General features: G+C 40.5%; 1 protein-coding gene across 1 annotated transcript in view; it reads left to right on the top strand.

The window, feature by feature from the left end:
- The window catches only part of TXNL1 (thioredoxin like 1), a 99,869-nt gene extending 82,292 nt beyond the window's left edge, over positions 1 to 17,577 (top strand). The window contains exons 6-8 of the mRNA XM_069219974.1: positions 4,392 to 4,564; positions 11,383 to 11,487; positions 17,341 to 17,577. Of these exons, the coding sequence (XP_069076075.1) occupies positions 4,392 to 4,564; positions 11,383 to 11,487; positions 17,341 to 17,370 (308 nt within the window). The 3' untranslated portion in view covers positions 17,371 to 17,577. The remainder of the gene's footprint in view (positions 1 to 4,391; positions 4,565 to 11,382; positions 11,488 to 17,340) is intronic.
- The last annotated feature ends 200 nt before the right edge of the window (positions 17,578 to 17,777 follow it).

Genomic DNA, 17,777 nt, shown 5'->3' with positions numbered 1-17,777 from the left:
AGTGGTACTGGTGGACCTACAGTAATAGGCAGAGATATTGCATCTGGATTCTGTCCGTTCCCCAAATTCTGCGGCATGTTAATCCCTACATTATGGTTCATCATTGCTGGCATACCTAACTGGCTCTCTGTTACTCGCAGGGCCCGTCTCAACATCAACAACCACGTGGACAATTTTTCTGCACAAAGCGCTACACACATGTGAAGTTCGACTTCCCTACTCTCACACTTTGGAGTAACACTCCTCTAATATCTTTTAACCCCCTAAAATCCTCACAAACTTCTCAATTAATCTGCGGCAATAAGCTGTGCAAGCGCAAAACCCTAACTTCTCTCATATCGTCACTAGAAATGCCGAAAACATTCTCACACCTCCATGTTCTCCATTCGCAAGCTCAGAGATTCCGGGAAAGTCATTGGGGACTTAGGGCATCATCATCCCTCCAACTTTACAATTTACTTGTTTTTTCAAAGAAAATTCTAACTTAACTCCGTCTATTGCTCGGATGGGGTCCCAAAGGGCTAAACCATCAATCTCTGCTACCATCTACTGATAACGCGTCCAGCCCTTATAAATTACCTGTACCTGGACACGTTGGAGGTCGGTGAATCTTTTAGCCAAGTCGGGCTCTCCTCATTCTAGAATAGTCGGGTCATTCAGATCAATAATCAATAACTATTGTAATCGGTGATCAATACTCAATTAATAGATCAATATAGCACATCAGAAATCAATAACAGTTGGTATTTCGGCGCACCATGACCTTTCAGTCATGAATAACCACACCAGTTTATTAAAAATTAGTGAATTTATTTCCCTATATTAACAAAGCTAGCACAATGTATATAAGTCTCAAAACCAAATGATATATGTATATGAACATTACTAGCTGTCCATAGCGGCGGAAGAAAAGCAATCTACGCAAAATCTGGATAATGATACACTCAGTTATGGCAATGCAAATCACTAATATGACTAACTGTATTTGACTAATTTCATACATTGATCAGCATAACAAGATTTCAAATTAGCATGGTGCATCGAATGAATACCTCGACTAACCTCTAATTAGCATTGGCATGTGGGACTTCATGCAAAACGAATTTAGTCAACACAAATTTGGAAAACTTCTAGCTTGGACCCTATCAAAATAGCAGTTGGTACCTAAAAGGAAAAACACAATGCAAAATACAATTATCCTTTCATATTTACCAAATACAATCAGCATTCAAGAAAAGTCTTCGTCCTTCAGGTACCGGTTCGATCAGCATGGGGCAGGTTTCAAAGGGGCAGAGTTAAGGGCAAGCTTCCTTGCAACAGCAAGGAGAATGGGACAAAATTACTTCATGGGCAAGACAGGGAAAATCAAAGTTAAAGGCTCTAGGGTGAGAATTCTTAAAGTCTCTTTCTCTCAGATAGAGAAAAGAGCATCAGGGTGTCGTCCAAAATGGAGTCTGGCATCTGGCTTCAAATTGGCATCAAGGAAAAATGGCTGACTTCTTTGTCCAGTGGGTTTAAGTAAGAAACATTCCAAATTCTGCAGGGTCTTCCATTGGAGGGTTCATAGGTTGGCTTCAAATTGTCCAATGAAAATTGTCTTTTTACTTGCGCTCATTTATGCATACACTGTCCTTGGAGCCTTGGAACACAAGTTGCAACATGGGTTGCCAATTATTTTACTATCTGTACCTTCATTGTCCGCACCTGCAGAGACTGACCTTGTATCAAAGGGGATGAAACCGGCCTAGTACGAAACCTTGGAGATAAGTGTATTAGTCATCTCTGCTGGAAAAATACAACTTCAACCAAGAATATATGTTTCATTAGTTCAAGGAAAAGCCACGCAGTTAGAATTGGAGACCAGGCAACTAGGCCAAAGCCTCTACTAAATTTAAGCTAAGCAAAACAGTTTCAAATAAGAAATCATGGCATACATTTGCAATTATGACGGCTTCCTACATTTTAAACTCTTCATGATTAATAAAGCTCGTTTACAATGATGGCGAACTACCCCGAGGGCACAATTTCCCTCGTACATTATTTTCTTTACTAAAATCACACTACATTATACAATTTTGATTATACAATATGTGAATATATGTTGGACCCTCTTTTTCTGCGTCATCAGTAGTAACGTTGATAAAATGAGTGTGGTTGGTTAGTAACAAATAGTGGCATATGCGTGCTGTGCAGATCAATTGATGTAATTAAGCTCTGGGGTAGCTGCAAGGTCAAGAACCCGGCTGCTCAACTGCTCCAGCGGCAGGCTCGTCACTGCTTTTTATTCGCAGTCTCTTAAACAGAGTTGCTTCATGGCTCATGGATTTTGGAAGTTGGCGTGATTTACAAGAAATCCATTGCAGACCAATTGGCAATGGAAATTTCATCCTCTTTGTATGAGTTTGAGCAAATAAAAACCTGCGTATAATTCTTGGCCTACACTGCCATCTAGGGAGATTTATGTAGAATGAACTGATGCAAAGTGAATGTTCGCTGAAGTTCTAACGATTGACGAGTGCTCTGTTATGTGAATCATCGCACCAGGCAGTCGAACTAAATTGCCTTAGTGAACCTGTTGACAAATTCCTAATTCATGTTTTATTACAGCAAAATCTATAGCCCATTACCAACCGTGGGTTTTAAAGTGTTATGATGATTCTCTCCTTCACATTGTACTGCCACTGACAAGGGAAACAAGGTTTTAATGTTTACATAACCAAGGTGTTGAATTGTTAGTTATTTCTTAAGGTAAAATGTGGCAAAATGCTAATTAAGGGACCATATCCCGGGACGCGAAAAATAACTATCGCAGAAATTGTTTGTGAATTAGTACTCACACAAAAATTATTGTGTGACTGACCTGTTTCCTCCTGGTTTACTGGCCAGAAGTCCTCGCAGAAATTTGTCTTCCTGATCTGTTCATAACGTCTTCCAGAAATGTACTTTTATGTGGTACCCCATGATGTTCCTCTCGGTAGGTAAGTTGAGGTATTTATTCCCAGTGGTCGCTTGAGTGTACCGTTGAACAGTTTTTTTTTAAATACATTTAAGTTTTTGCAAAGTACCACCAACAGCTTTTCAGTAGTCTCTGGGTGCTGACACGTGTACCTGTGATGCTCTCCTCTCAAAAGGTAGTCGGTGTGAAAATGGAACCTTGAATATAGTCCTTCCTTTTTTGTATGTCCGACATAAAAAGGAGGACTGTGATGAAGAATACTTTATTATCCTGCATTTATTGGAAGTGAAAACCGAAACGGAACTGTTCCGAGGCAATTGAGCCTTCCGTGCCTTTTCATTTCTTTCTTTTACTTCTATTTTTTTTTTACTTTAATATAAATTTGTGCTGCACGCACTAGAACATTAATCTCAGACTTTTCGTCTGTGTCAGTGCTTGTTTCTAGAAGATGGCCTAAAGGTCTATATTGTATAGTTGTCAAATGAGTTGTAGAATATAGAAAACCAACCACGAAGCAAACAAAATAGCTGTGTAATGAGCACATTGTAGGGGCAAAGCTGGCACAAACATTTACAAGAGCACAAGGAAACATTTCACCACAGAAACCTTACATAATGCATGTGTGTCAGGCACCCTTTTCACCGCTTGGGCATAGTGGCTCTGAATAACCGATATCTACGGTTTCCCAACTCTGTGGCACTTATCGATCTCAGTGGGAAAAAAGGCTGAGTAGACCGCAGACATTTTAACTCGTGACTATGAAATAATGTAATGTATGAAGTCAAATACAGAATCCTGCAGTGGGGGAGTTAGTCCACGGAGCCACCAGACTCCGCAACCAGACATTCATCATTTCATTTATTTGGGTGCAAAATATATAAGGGTGCACATGTTTGTTGCTTTAAATGCGTGCCGGGCTGCCTCAACTTCTAGTTCACCTGCTTGAAGTGGAGCATTTTGTTAGTTGATGTAAAGCATTTGCGTCCTTAGAAGTTTAATGCGGCAAATGGGAAAAGTTATAAAGCTGTAATAATCAGTGGCATCTTGATGGCTATTATATATTTGGCCCTCGTAGTCTTTGCTATAGGACTTATTGAAGGCTTATGGAACACATTTAATGCAACTCAGAAAAATCATCTAAAATGGGGACTGGTACGTAAGATTATGATGACTGTCGTATAAGAAGTCTGTTTGCAGCCATGACAGAGGAGCCTAAGGTTTATCTTTTTAATTGCTCTTATTTTTATTTAGATAATATGTAGGTGTTAAGATAATGTAAAGCACGAGGGTGTATCCCAGGCAGCAAGCTGCAAAACATCTGGTTGCAATTTTAACTTCTTTTCTTACTTCCCTTTCTCGGTTTTAGCTGCTTCTGTCGCTCCTAAGTCGAAACCTCTCATAACTGGCTGGTAAATCTCATTCTTGTTTTTTGTAGGTCAAGGCCCCAAGTATGTTAAGATTTTTATCAATCTTCCACGATCTATTGATTTTGATGAAGCAATGAGAAGTGAACCGACCCAGGCCTTGGAACTGGCACCAGACGACCTCAAAGAAGATGGCATTGTTCAGCTCCGCTACGTAAAATTTCAGAATGTCAATAGTGTAACAGTAAGTAATATTTGCAAAGCTCACTTGTGAAATATAAAATGCTATATGGATTTTAGAGTCGAAGTTTGCATATCAATAAGCTCGCTTTATTCGAATGTGGAATTAATTCGTAAGCTCATATATTATAACTCTGCTGTACATGTGTTCTAGAGATTTTTAAGTAAATGTTTTGACATCTGCCTGAAGAGGCCTTCATAAGTGATTTTGACAAGCCTCTAAGAAATCGCTGCTGTTTTACCTCCTATCAAAATGTTAATAGTCGTTATAGGTGCACATGGGTGTTTTTAAATTGTAAGTGTTAGGGCCACCATGTCATTCATTGATCTCAAACAGTTGGTGCTTAGTTTCATACTTGAAATTTTAATCCCTATATGTCTATCATAGGTCTGATAATTTGTGTTTAAAAAAGATGTTTGGGAAAAACATAATTATTCTGCTACCTTGGATAAAAAGTAGATAGTCCTCTTGAGCAACTTTAAGCAAAGGAATGGTTTACTTTGCCATCGGCTAGGCTATTTTACTAGCAGAGCAGTAAGTTCCATGTCTCAGCACATTATGATTACAGTAGTCCTCACCAGCTTCCACGTCAAACACCTAGAGCCATAAGCCTTAGTTACAACTGAAAAATGTGTATTACTGGAAAAGGAAAGCAAGAAACCACATTTAAGGATCCCAAATCATAGAAAAACAATTTTTAAGGGTAAACAATTTTAAATAAATATGTATAAACCAAATTAATATATCCTGTGTTAGAGAAAAGGTTTTTAGAATTTAAAAACATACCAAATATCTTTGCAGGAAAAATGCATGGCTTCTCAGTGGTGGTTTTTCTAATGAATAGTTTTGCCTCAAAAATACATTGAACGTATATTTGGTATGGGAGATTTCCCTAAAATATTAATGTATATACCAGTATTTGGCTCGTGAGTATTTCTTTCTTTTGGATGCTCAGAAGATATACATTTAAAATGCTTAACCTGACATAGAGTTTTCAGTTGCTTAAGTCTCCCGACTGGTTGGTGTAGGGCAGACCTACTCTACCCTACACTCCTTGTACCCTACTTAGCCTTACATGTTCTCCATATTTTCTTTAATAATCAGTTTAATATTTCTGTAGCAGATGTCTTGTTTGAGCAAGTTATTTTCTAAAACATTTGTGCCAAATTCATGTGTGTTCTGTGTTAGCTTCATTTCTCGCTGATTATATAAATATGGGAGTGTACTCAGCTGTAAACCCTTCATCACTGTAATAGAGACAGCCTTTGCTCAGTCCAGTCTACTACTGTAACTACTGCTCATGAGACCAAGGAAGCAAGTTTATTTATTGTTAGAAGAAGCTTAGTACTAACATACACATTTATTGTGTGGGCAAGTAACTGAGCTTGTTGATCTCTTTGTTTCTGCTGAGATGAGAAGTCTTATACAAACGGAGTATGTTATAGGCTTCACAACCTGTACAGATGTATCCCTGGTTATGTTTGTTTGAGAACAATATTTTCCATCTGTGAACTCCGCTGCAATTTTTCCTGCTCTCATGAAGAGAGGGTTTGGATCAGCCATGACTTCTAATGTGGAAGCATATTTCGACTATGGAAATTCCTTCTTTTACAGTTTGTAGCATACTATGCAGCACAGCTGTCTGGTTGCAAAGACATATTAGGGAATGCTTTCCACCCGTTGCTTACCATTGGCGTGTGTTTTGTAACTCACATTTGCTTGCTTTCTATTTGCTGGCTTGATTTGTTTTAGGATGCACAGCATATCTTTGTCCCTCCCATCGGAGCATAGCCTGTTTACCACCTCTCTGACTGGCTCCATGTATTCTTCCAAAAGTGCTTGCTTTTTGGGGACCTTTTTTCTTCTTTCTCGTGAGGCTCTCCACGAGAGAACATGTCTTTAGTTGTCTCCCTTGTATGCTAGTTCACAGCAGTAAACATGCTGGTTTCCTGCCCCCTATCTTTCTGCTTGACTGATTTTACTTATCTCTGGCACTACCAGTTCATCAGTCTTTCATGCATGTGAGGAACAATGTTACGTTGACAAGCGTGTTTATTTTGGTCAGTGCTCTTTACTAATTGCATAACTTAAACAATCCTCTTCCTCAATTTCATGCCCATTTCACAGGTGCTGTAAGGTTGGGGAGTGAGCACCTCCAAAATAACTATTCTGGAGTTAAGAAATGAATGAGCAATTAACTGGCCTTTAAGTTTGGTATTTATCTTGTCTCATTTGCTGTGCATTCAAAGACACAGGTCAGATGTCAGGCTCTGTATCCCAAGGCAGGTTGGTGTTTAGGTTTTTTTTCTCTGACTGAAAAGTGAGAGAATTTAGGTGACAATGTTGCTGGTTACTGGATTGTGAAAGGAAAGGCTGTGGGATGTTATTTTTGTCTAGCACAACAAAATTCAAATGCTAATACATTAGCTATACACATTTCAGAATGTACCAGAACTAGGAGAGCACAAATAAAGAACATTTCTTTCTATTTCTGAAGTGTGGAAACAAATATTTTAATATGTTCAAAACAAATCAATGCATTAGGTGATGCAATTGCCATACATTGTTTGTGCCGTGTTTAGTTATATCAGTAAAACTATGTGTCTGTGGAAAAGTATTGGTAATTTCAATGAAAAATGTGTTGACTGTAATGGCAGTGCACTACCACACTATGCAAGCTCCACTCTACGCCACTCTGTTCCATACCGCTCTACTCTGCACCACACCGCTCTACTCTGCACCACTCTTCTCCACTCGAACACATCCGTTCTAACCCACTGACCTCTCACCTCCAATGAAAGTCTATACTCCACCCTCATAATTCTATCCCCTGGAACTAAACACTACTCCACTGCTTGCTGAGCATGCTTAGTTATACCACAAAGGCACTTTGCTTGTGTCAGAACTTAGCTGCCCATTTAATGTTGTGGCCACATACAAACATTTGATGTCTCATATTTTTCAGTAACTTAACTGGTTTCCAATAGAGAAAGTGGCGTTTAAAACTGTAAGGAAATGCCTCCTTGGCATGGTTACTCCCTGGCTTTTTGCCTTTGCTGATGCTATGTTTTGAATTGGAAGTGTGCTGAGGCCTGCTAACCAGGCCCCAGCACCAGTGTTCTTTCCCTAACCTGTACTTTTGTTTTCACAATTGGCACACCCTGGCATCCAGGTAAGTCCCTTGTAACTGGTACCCCTGGTACCAAGGGCCCTGATGCCAGGGAAGGTCTCTAAGGGCTGCAGCATATCTTATGCCACCCTGGGGACCCCTCACTCAGCACAGACACACTGCTTGCCAGCTTGTGTGTGCTGGTGAGGACCAAACGAGTAAGTCGACATGGCACTCCCCTCAGGGTGCCATGCCAACCTCACACTGCCTATGCAGTATAGATAAATCACCCTCTAGCAGGCCTTACAGCCCTAAGGCAGGGTGCACTATACCATAGGTGAGGGCACCAGTGCATGAGCACTGTGCCCCTACAGTGTCTAAGCCAAACCTTAGACATTGTAAGTGCAGGGTAGCCATAAGAGTATATGGTCTGGGAGTCTGTCAAACACGAACTCCACAGAACCATAATGGCTACACTGAAAACTGGGAAGTTTGGTATCAAACTTCTCAGCACAATAAATGCACACTGATGCCAGTGTACATATTATTGTAAAATACACCCCAGAGGGCACCTTAGAGGTGCCCCCTGAAACCTTAACCAACTACCTGTGTAGGCTGACTGGTTTTAGCAGCCTGCCACACTCGAGACATGTTGCTGGCCACATGGGGAAAGTGCCTTTGTCACTCTGTGTCTAGTAACAAAGCCTGCACTGGGTGGAGATGCTATCACCTCCCCCAGGCAGGAGCTGTAACACCTGGCGGTGAGCCTCAAAGGCTCACCCCCTTTGTTCCAGCACCACAGGGCACTCCAGCTAGTGGAGTTGCCCGCCCCCTCCGGCCACGGACCCACTTTTGGCGGCAAGGCCGGAGGAAATAATGAGAATAACAAGGAGGAGTCACTGGCCAGTCAGGACAGCCCCTAGGGTGTCCTGAGCTGAGGTGACTCTAACTTTTAGAAATCCTCCATCTTGCAGGTGGAGGATTCCCCCAATAGGGATAGGAATGTGACCCCCTCCCCTTGGGAGGAGGCACAAAGAGGGTGTACCCACCCTCAGGGCTAGTAGCCATTGGCTACTAACCCCCCAGACCTAAACACGCCCTTAAATTTAGTATTTAAGGGCTCCCCTGGACCTCAGAATTTAGATTCCTGCAACCTAAGAAGAAGAGGACTGCTGAGCTGAAAAACCCTGCAGAGAAGACGGAGACACCAACTGCTTTGGCCCCAGCTCTACCGGCCTGTCTCCCCCCTTCGGAAGAAAACTGCTCCAGCGACGCTTTCCCCAGGACCAGCGACCTCTGAATCCTCAGAGGACTGCCCTGCTCTAAAAGGACCAAGAAACTCCTGAGAACAGCAGCCCTGTTCACCCAAGACTGCAACTTTGTTTCCAAAGGAGCAACTTAAAGGCAACAGCGTTTCCCGCCAGAAGCGTGAGACTTGCAACCCTGCACCCGGCGACCCCGACTTCACTGGTGGAGAAACAACACTTCAGGGAGGACCCTCCGGGGACTCCGAGACTGTGAGTAACCAAAGTTGTCCCCCCTGAGCCCCCACAGCGACGCCTGCAGAGGGAATCCCGAGGCTCCCCCTGACCGCGACTGCCTGACTCTAAGATCTCGACGCCTGGAAAAGACCCTGCACCCGCAGCCCCCAGGACCTGAAGGATCGGAACTCCAGTGCAGGAGTGACCCCCAGGAGGCCCTCTCCCTTGCCCAGGTGGTGGCTACCCCGAGGAGCCCCCCCCCCCCCCCTTGCCTGCCTGCATCGCTGAAGAGACCCCTTGGTCTCCCATTGATTCCTATTACAAACCCGACGCTTGTTTGCACACTGCACCCGACCGCCCCCGCGCTGCTGAGGGTGTACTTTCTGTGTGGACTTGTGTCCCCCCCCCGGTGCCCTACAAAACCCCCCTGGTCTGCCCTCCGAAGACGCGGGTACTTACCTGCTGGCAGACTGGAACCGGGGCACCCCCTTCTCCATTGAAGCCTATGTGTTTTGGGCACCACTTTGACCTCTGCACATGACCGGCCCTGAGCTGCTGGTGTGGTAACTTTGGGGTTGCTCTGAACCCCCAACGGTGGGCTACCTTGGACCCAAACTTGAACCCCGTAGGTGGTTTACTTACCTGCAAGAACTAACAATAACTTAACTCCCCTAGGAACTGTTGAAAATTGCACTGTCTAGTTTTAAAATAGCTATATGTGTTTTATTTGAAAAGTATATATGCTATTGTGATTATTCAAAGTTCCTAAAGTACTTTCCTGCAATACCTTTCATTTGAGATATTACATGTAAAATTTGAACCTGTGGTTCTTAAAATAAACTAAGAAAAGATATTTTTCTATACAGAAACCTATTGGCCTGGAATTGTCTCTGAGTGTGTGTTCCTCATTTATTGCCTGTGTGTATGTACAACAAATGCTTAACACTACTCCTTTGATAAGCCTACTGCTCGACCACACTACCACAAAATAGAGCATTAGTATTATCTCTTTTTGCCACTATCTTACCTCTAAGGGGAACCCTTGGACTCTGTGCATACTATTCCTTACTTTGAAATAGTGCATACAGAGCCAACTTCCTACAAAAACATATACATTTTGCTCTTTAATAACCGAGGAGTCGTGTCAAAGGATGATTTGGCGTTAGTCCTTTAACACAGTGTGCGGTTTTTCCTTTGTGTTTTGTGACCAGTCTTCAACAGCTTTGATAACCATGTGTTCAGCTTATATTAGTTTAGATGTATTCTCGTGTATGCCCCTTCTTAGCGGTGTGATTGTTGAAGAGGTTCTTTATTTAACAGACAGGTATATCCAGCATAATTCTAGAACAGCTGGCTTCATGGCATGTAACCACTGACAATGTGAATGATTTCCATTTAGTTGAATTGTTTATAAATATATAGAAAGCCTGGCATTAAACAGAGCCTTATAAATATACGGTGAGTGTCTTAAAATCTTTACTCATTAGAATAGGAATGTTTCATTAGTCATTGTAATGATAACGTTGTTAAAACCATATTGTAAGATCAACTTTCATCTCTTCAAGATCCCAGGCATGGCAGCTCATGAGGTTAAGTGTTTGGTGCTCTATAGCGTGTATTGTCCAGGTCTGTTTACCAGAACGTTACATAGCCACAACATGCATGATCCTGAAGCCCTCTTGCAGTTAATTCCCTTTGGGTGATATTGCTGCCTCAATGTAACGGCCTAAACGTTCTCTGTTTTCTGCTGCAAAACGTTGTGTATGCTTTAAATGGTAGTGCTGAAAAAGTTCACGACTCTTTCAACTTGTTGCTGAAGTGCGTTAGTTATGTTGTTGTAATGCTTAATTATAGTTTCACATTGTATCATAGTCACATTGGTACATTCTTACAACCCCTCTTCCCTCTTATTATGCTGTGTCATTGAGAATTCAAGAGTGCCAGTTTAAACCATTGGGATTCTCTCCATGGCAGTTGTTGCTTGGAGAAGAGAGCTGGCTTCATCTGTAATTGACCTTCAGCTGAATACAACTTTTTACTTGAATGATGCGTATCATTACAAAGTGCACTTTCAATTGAACACATGTGCATTCTGCCAGAATTTTAGGAACTTCGGTGCCAGTTTTACTTAATAAATATCAATATTAGGAGTTAACGTCCAGGGAGACTTCATGCGAAAGGGTATTATATAGACCATAGTATCTAACCTACACTTGTATATATTCTTGCAGCTGTTTGTCCAGTCCAATCAGGGAGACGAAGAAACAACCAAAATCACGTATTTCACATTTATTGGCACACCAGTCCAAGCCACAAACATGAGTGACTTCAAACGAGTAAGTTTTGCCTTTTTTTTCTGAAGCCTTACGTGTAAAGACTGTTCACATCTGTGGGCTTCCAATTGTATAGTACTCTGGTCCTTAGAAAAGATTCTTCTCAGTCTGATTGTTTTAGCCCAAACACATGATTTCAGTGCTAACATCCTTCAGCAGTGAGAGACTCTAGACATTGAGGTGTATCTTTCACAAAAACAAGTTCTCTGTAGACTGATTTTAATTACTTCTATATACTTAAATTCCCTTTATTTGTTAGGGCCTTTTTTGTTAATTAATGTGACTTTAAAGTTGTTTCGATTTCTAATTGTCTATTCCTCTGCACATAATTAAGTATTGGTTCCGTCAGTGCAAAGTAAAGTCCGAACTGTATCACCTTGCAGACATTGGTTATTTGAAGCAGGATTGATACAATAGCATACTAGCTCTACCTTTCCTCATGCAAAAGATGATTGGTGGTCTTTTATTTACGACACCTTCCTACAAGTGACTACCACAAGATCTAGAAAACTGTTTCGGTGGCCTAAATTGCCACTGGCTCTTCCACATTAGTTTTTATCATTATTTCTTATTTCGTTATCCCTCAGTGTGCTGTGGCAAAGAGTTCGTGGAAACCAAATGGGGATTCGTATTTGTGAAATGCTACATAATCTGAGATCCGTTCCAGTGACACTAGGCAGTGTTTGTTTGTAAGGAGTTTGTTCTCAAAAAGAGAAAGGTGTTGAGTTTGTCCAGTGCTCATCAGTGTTTTCATAGTCAAACTATCCAGTTGAGTTTTGAAAAAAAAAGCACGCTTATTTGCTGATGATACTAAGTTCTGACATATAGAAGATATTCCAGTGGTGGAAAAAAGCAAGAGCTCTTCAGAAAAACTGGAGCAGTAGTCTAGGTGCAATGTTCCCAAAAGCAAAGTGCTGCATTTAGAGCATGTAAGTGAGAGTCAGTGAAAGAAATGAGGTTAAAAATGTCACTGTGGAAGGAATGTCTGATTAAAACTGGTCAATCCAGCAATAAGTAAACATACAGGAGCAATGTGAGATGCATAAGAAAAGTGGTGTCTCCAGCTTAAGAAGATAATTTTATTGTGTACATCATCATTCGGGCCTGTTTAAAAAGGAAAGAAAATCATCTTGTAAACTTTTAATGTGTGTGTCCCTAAACTAATGAGACCAACACTACTTGTTATGACTTAGACACAGGGAAGCCATGATGTGGGGTGAACATGATAAAGCTAAAGATTGTGTGCAGCCAGTTATATCTGCCATTATTTTGTCAATCTGGTCTACGGAAGCCAGTTTAGCAGTGGCCACATTTCCTGTCTCGTCACATTTTGTTGCTAGTTCCTTGCTACAGCCAATGTCTCACCTGAATCCACAGCTTGTGGTTTATTGGTGGATGTTGTCCATAAGTGTTGAGGAACTAGTTACGTGTCCTCTCCCAAAAATTATGCTTGGTGGTTGGGATGTTTCTGCATAAGTTTGATTCTGTAGCTTGGGACCATGTATATGCAAGCCGCATCCAATGTAATATATTTTCCTTCATGAAGCTTCATTTGCCTGACAAGTTATTAGTGCATTCTCTCAATAGTACAACTGTTTGCAAACCAGCAAACGTTGTCCATTTTTAATTTCTCCATGTTGAAATAACCTCTTCATAAAATTAAGTTAGTGGCCCTAAAGCCGCCTCACTCCCACTGTGATCGAGAACTAGTTATGGGAGTTTGAGGGCCAGTTATAGATTGAAGTAATCTATATTGGCCGATGTAACATCTAATGGGATGCTAGCCCCTCTTTTCCTCCACTCTCATGGGATACTCGGATCCACATGCAAGGCACTTAAATATAGCACACACAGGAATAGTTATTAAGCCGTAAGAGAAAGATGATTGCCTTCCATAGGTTTTCCCCCCTAAATCATCTGCCAGCTTTGACTCCTCAGTCCTTGTAACCTGTCTCATTTTATTGGATGTTGCTTCACATCTTCTTTAGTTTTCTGCACAATTTTGCCCTATATTAAGGGACATCCTGTTTTCTATTCTACCTTTGATTAATTTTAAATGGTGTATTTCGTATCAAGGCCACGTCCCTGCCCCTTACATTTGATCTTTGCACTTGGACTCAGCGTCATCAAGAGTGATACCTTGATTTTAGTTATGCCACCCTAAAAGTCATGAAGATGTTAGTTGCCCTGAACGAGAAGTTAGGTAAGTGGCTCTTTGTTTACACAGCATCTTGGACTATGAGAATTGCTGAGGGTAGACATTTTCTTCCACCAAACTGACCACAAAGAGGTTAGTACCAGAATCACTTTGTACCCCCTACAGCAGGAGCTTGATTTTATGTTACTTCTTGGCTTAAATCCACTGGTTACTCTGCTGATGCACCTTAGAACTTTTACTAGTGTTCCTACCAAGGTTTTACAGGGTTAACATCAATGGCAGTGGTTTTTAAACTTTTGACTTTTTTTGAAACCCTCCCCCCCCTTAATTATTACTGGAACCCAGGGACCCCCACTGAATCATTATTGGCATCTGAGGAGCCCCACTGAGTCATTTCTGGAAGCTGGGGACTGCGGCCTAAGTGTTTTTGATGATTTGAACCAGAAAACAATACACATAAAATACAGAAACTAGCAGTCATCAAACCAATACAGGAATGGTGACATATGTATTTAATTCACACAAAAAAATCATAATTTTGATGGAAAGGTTGGAGCTTTTCTAAATTCACCTGAAGTCCCACATCATCCATACTATATTTTATTTGATGCACTTGCGGTGCTTCCACAAATCAATGTGAGGAAACTAACTTAATTTTTAGCCTCCAATTTCTAATTCCCTCACATTTACAGAGCATTTTAAAACTTTACGTTTTGCTTATTTATTGATATACAGTTTAATCATTTTCATATTTCATTTTATTTTTTACGTAGTCACAGACCCCCCGAAAAGGTTGTGTGGACCCCCACTCCCACAGGCTTTGCCAAATCTCTGAAGTACCCCATTCACTCTTACTTTCAATCCTATCTCCTCTCTCCGCTGAAGCGGTGGTGAAGATGACTGAGTGCTATACAAAAACCACAGCTAAAAATATTGTAAACAATCAAGGTTGCACAGGGCAGTGTCAAGAACTGCTCATGTCAAAATCCAGAACGGCACTATACATTTATATATGGTAAAAACAGATACTAACACCATAGCAAACTGAAGGATTAAGGGTTTGGACAGGCTCCCACAGAAACAAAGGCCATCATTCTGAAACCAATGTGAAACGGAATGCCCTACGTTTTAATGGATTAAGGTTTGTCCAGTTACTATTTAGCACATTTTAGAACACACTCAGCCATTACTGTGGCTTAGCACATGCTTCAGTGTAAGAAGGACATGGCACTAAATGTAGACGTTGAGGTAGCGTGAGTGGCAGACAGTCTTGAAGGACTGACTTCAACTTCGCATATTTATGTCATGTTTTTCCCTCTGTCTACAACTTCTGCTGATTCACAAAAACAACAACAATGGAACCCTCACTCCCTCAGTACGTCATTTACCCCCCTGGGGGTTGAGGGGGAGCATACAGTTTGAAAAGGCCACTGATTTACATATAGTTTGAATACGTATGTTTTGAGATTTTTTTTTTAAACATTAGTAATGTTCTTGCACTCTACTCCGGAACCAGATTTCTGAATGTGTATGTTACACAAAGACCTGATAGCAGTTTCCCTCTTCCTCGTTGGCAGAGTTGGGTGCTTTTTCGTGCTGGTATCTTGGTAATCCCAAGTGTCCAACTTTGTGTTTTATGTTGTTATATATTTTTTTGGGTGACTTGTTCTTCTAGGAGATGCCACTGGAGTTGTTTCAGCTTTGGACTGCCAAGGTGAAATTTCTGCTTTGTTTACTGCGTCTATCAATGGATAACCCAAGAGATTTCCCAGTAGATATCAGATTAGGGTTGGATCCTAAGAGGCTAACATATCTTTCTATTTTGTATTGCGGGATGAAGATTTTTGGAATGGAATAGTATGAATTCAGTCTTATTAGGTTTGAATTTAACAGAGAAAGCTGATGTCCTTTAAATCTTTTCAGAAAGACTTTCAGATTGCTTATGTTTACTGGTTTGAAAACTCCAAGATAGGGCGATGTACCGTCCACATATTGCTAAATTGTAACATTCTCAGCTTGTGTTTTGTCTGACCAGTTTTCCATGTAAAGGTTAAATAAGTGCTGGAAGACGGAAGAAGGGTGGGCTTTGTGATACAACAGTTACGTTGTTTTGAAGAGGTTAAGGTTAGTGAATTGTGTTCTAGTTGAGCGAAGGGACTGGAGCCCTCTCAGTACTGTGCCCTCTATGCTCGTTATAGTCAAAAGTTGTTAAGCAAGGCTTTTTGAGGGGCAGATGTACTATTTACTAGTCAAACTTTTTTGCAACTAGTTAAGAATTTAAAGAACTGCCTTTATCTAGTATTAGGTCGATTCTGAAAATTGTGAATCAGTCGTTTAGAATCCGCAGTAAAGTGGTAGTTTGCAAATGGTGACTCACTACGATTGGGGGAGATTACGGGAATGGTGGTGGTCTAGGTCAGCTAACCACCATTTTTTTTTTTTTTTTTTTTTTTTTTTTTTTTTAATAAAGCAAACTTTAAATGCTGACTCTTTCCCTTGAAGGGCCTGCGTTTAAAAAGAAGAGCTATTTTTTTGTTTAACACTTGACATTAGTCCCATGTGCAATTGCCTACCCTTCAATAAACTTTGTTTTTATTTTTACATTCACAAAGGGAAAGGGGTCCAAAAGCATTACAGTAAAATGATGTTAGTAAAATAACCATGTTGTGCAATCAAATTTCAGTTACAAAACGTTGATACTGAAGATACCAATTCTTTATTTGAAAGGAATGCCTACAACACGCCCGTTCCAGATACCGAACCAGCATCCATTGGCAGTCCCACTTTAGAAGTTGAAAAAACGTTTCCAACTCCTAAAAGGGATTAGTACTTAAAAATAGCATTTGCTCCTGTTAAAATGCTGAGTTTGAGTGTTTACGACCATTAAACTGCGAAGTGCATCTGGTGTTTTGTTGTGAATGCTGCTGATAGGTCTAATAACACTGGCTGGCAGACTGGCTTCTCCTTGAACTAGAATGTTGAAGATGTTGTCTGTGCTGTGTTTTTCTCTATATCTTGACGAAAGTTTATTACAAATATTATTATGAATTTTATGTGGACTAAGATGAGAAGTATCATGCTAAGTGTATAAATAAAGGTTATGAGGATATGAATTGAGAATCTAATATTCGAGTCCGTGTGACCTGCGCTTTTACTGCCTGTGCTCAAGAAGTGGCAAAGCAACAAAGTAATGAACTTTATTTCCTAGTTTTATTCTTATTGACTAGCAGTCTATTCCACAGTAACCATAGTTTGAACTATATTTTGAACTGTACCACACATGAGCTTTAATCTGGTTGGTTGTGTGCTTCTTTTACTGTTTTATAGTTACTTTAAGTTGCATTTAGCTTACTGATATAGCCTACATTTACTGTTTTAGGCATGCCTTACTTACTTGTCTGTTTTGCTCAACATGTTTTTTTGTGATTTCACAAAAGCAAACCCTACTTTGTAAGCGTTATTTAATCATAAAGTAATTTGACTTCTGGCATATACTTTTCCTGCTAAATATCATTAGCAGATGAGGCCTTGTCACATTCCATCGTCGCTTTAAACTTTGCAATCTCTTATTTAAATGTGCATATTGAATAAAACACCTTTTTATTGAATTCATTGATTTTGTTGGTGACGAACAGCTAATTGTATATGTCCTCCTCAAACGTGGCTAATGGTTTTTATGTGACCTTTTTTATTTTCAGGTTGTAGGCAAGAAAGGAGAAAGCCATTAAGAAGACGCACAAAGGCCTTATATTCCAAAAGATGAGATGTTCACTAAACAAAGGATAAATTATTTGTCTTAGCCGCAGACTGTCAAGAGGTTCAACTAATGCCATTATCAATAAATCATTGATCTTTACGATTGGACTCTCATTAGAGTGATTTTATTGTAATCTGGGTACATGTATTTGTAAATAAAATAAACTACTTTTGGCAAATTAGTTGTGTGGGTCTGGTATGTGTTTCCCTAGTCGTGTTTCCAATTTATGTATTTTGTGTATGAATTTATTTTGGGTCAGCCTTTTGGTCATGTTTAAATGGCGTTATCATTCCCACTACCCTGTTCCAGATTCAATGGCTTTCCTCTTTTCTTATGTTTTTCCCCTAAGAAGCATTTCGGGCTCCCAGTTTTCTAACT

The sequence above is a fragment of the Pleurodeles waltl genome, chromosome 1_1 (assembly GCF_031143425.1).
Source record: "Pleurodeles waltl isolate 20211129_DDA chromosome 1_1, aPleWal1.hap1.20221129, whole genome shotgun sequence".
Classification (NCBI taxonomy): domain Eukaryota; kingdom Metazoa; phylum Chordata; class Amphibia; order Caudata; family Salamandridae; genus Pleurodeles; species Pleurodeles waltl.
Note: the sequence above shows the minus strand (reverse complement) of the source record. Positions and strands in the feature narration are given on the sequence as shown.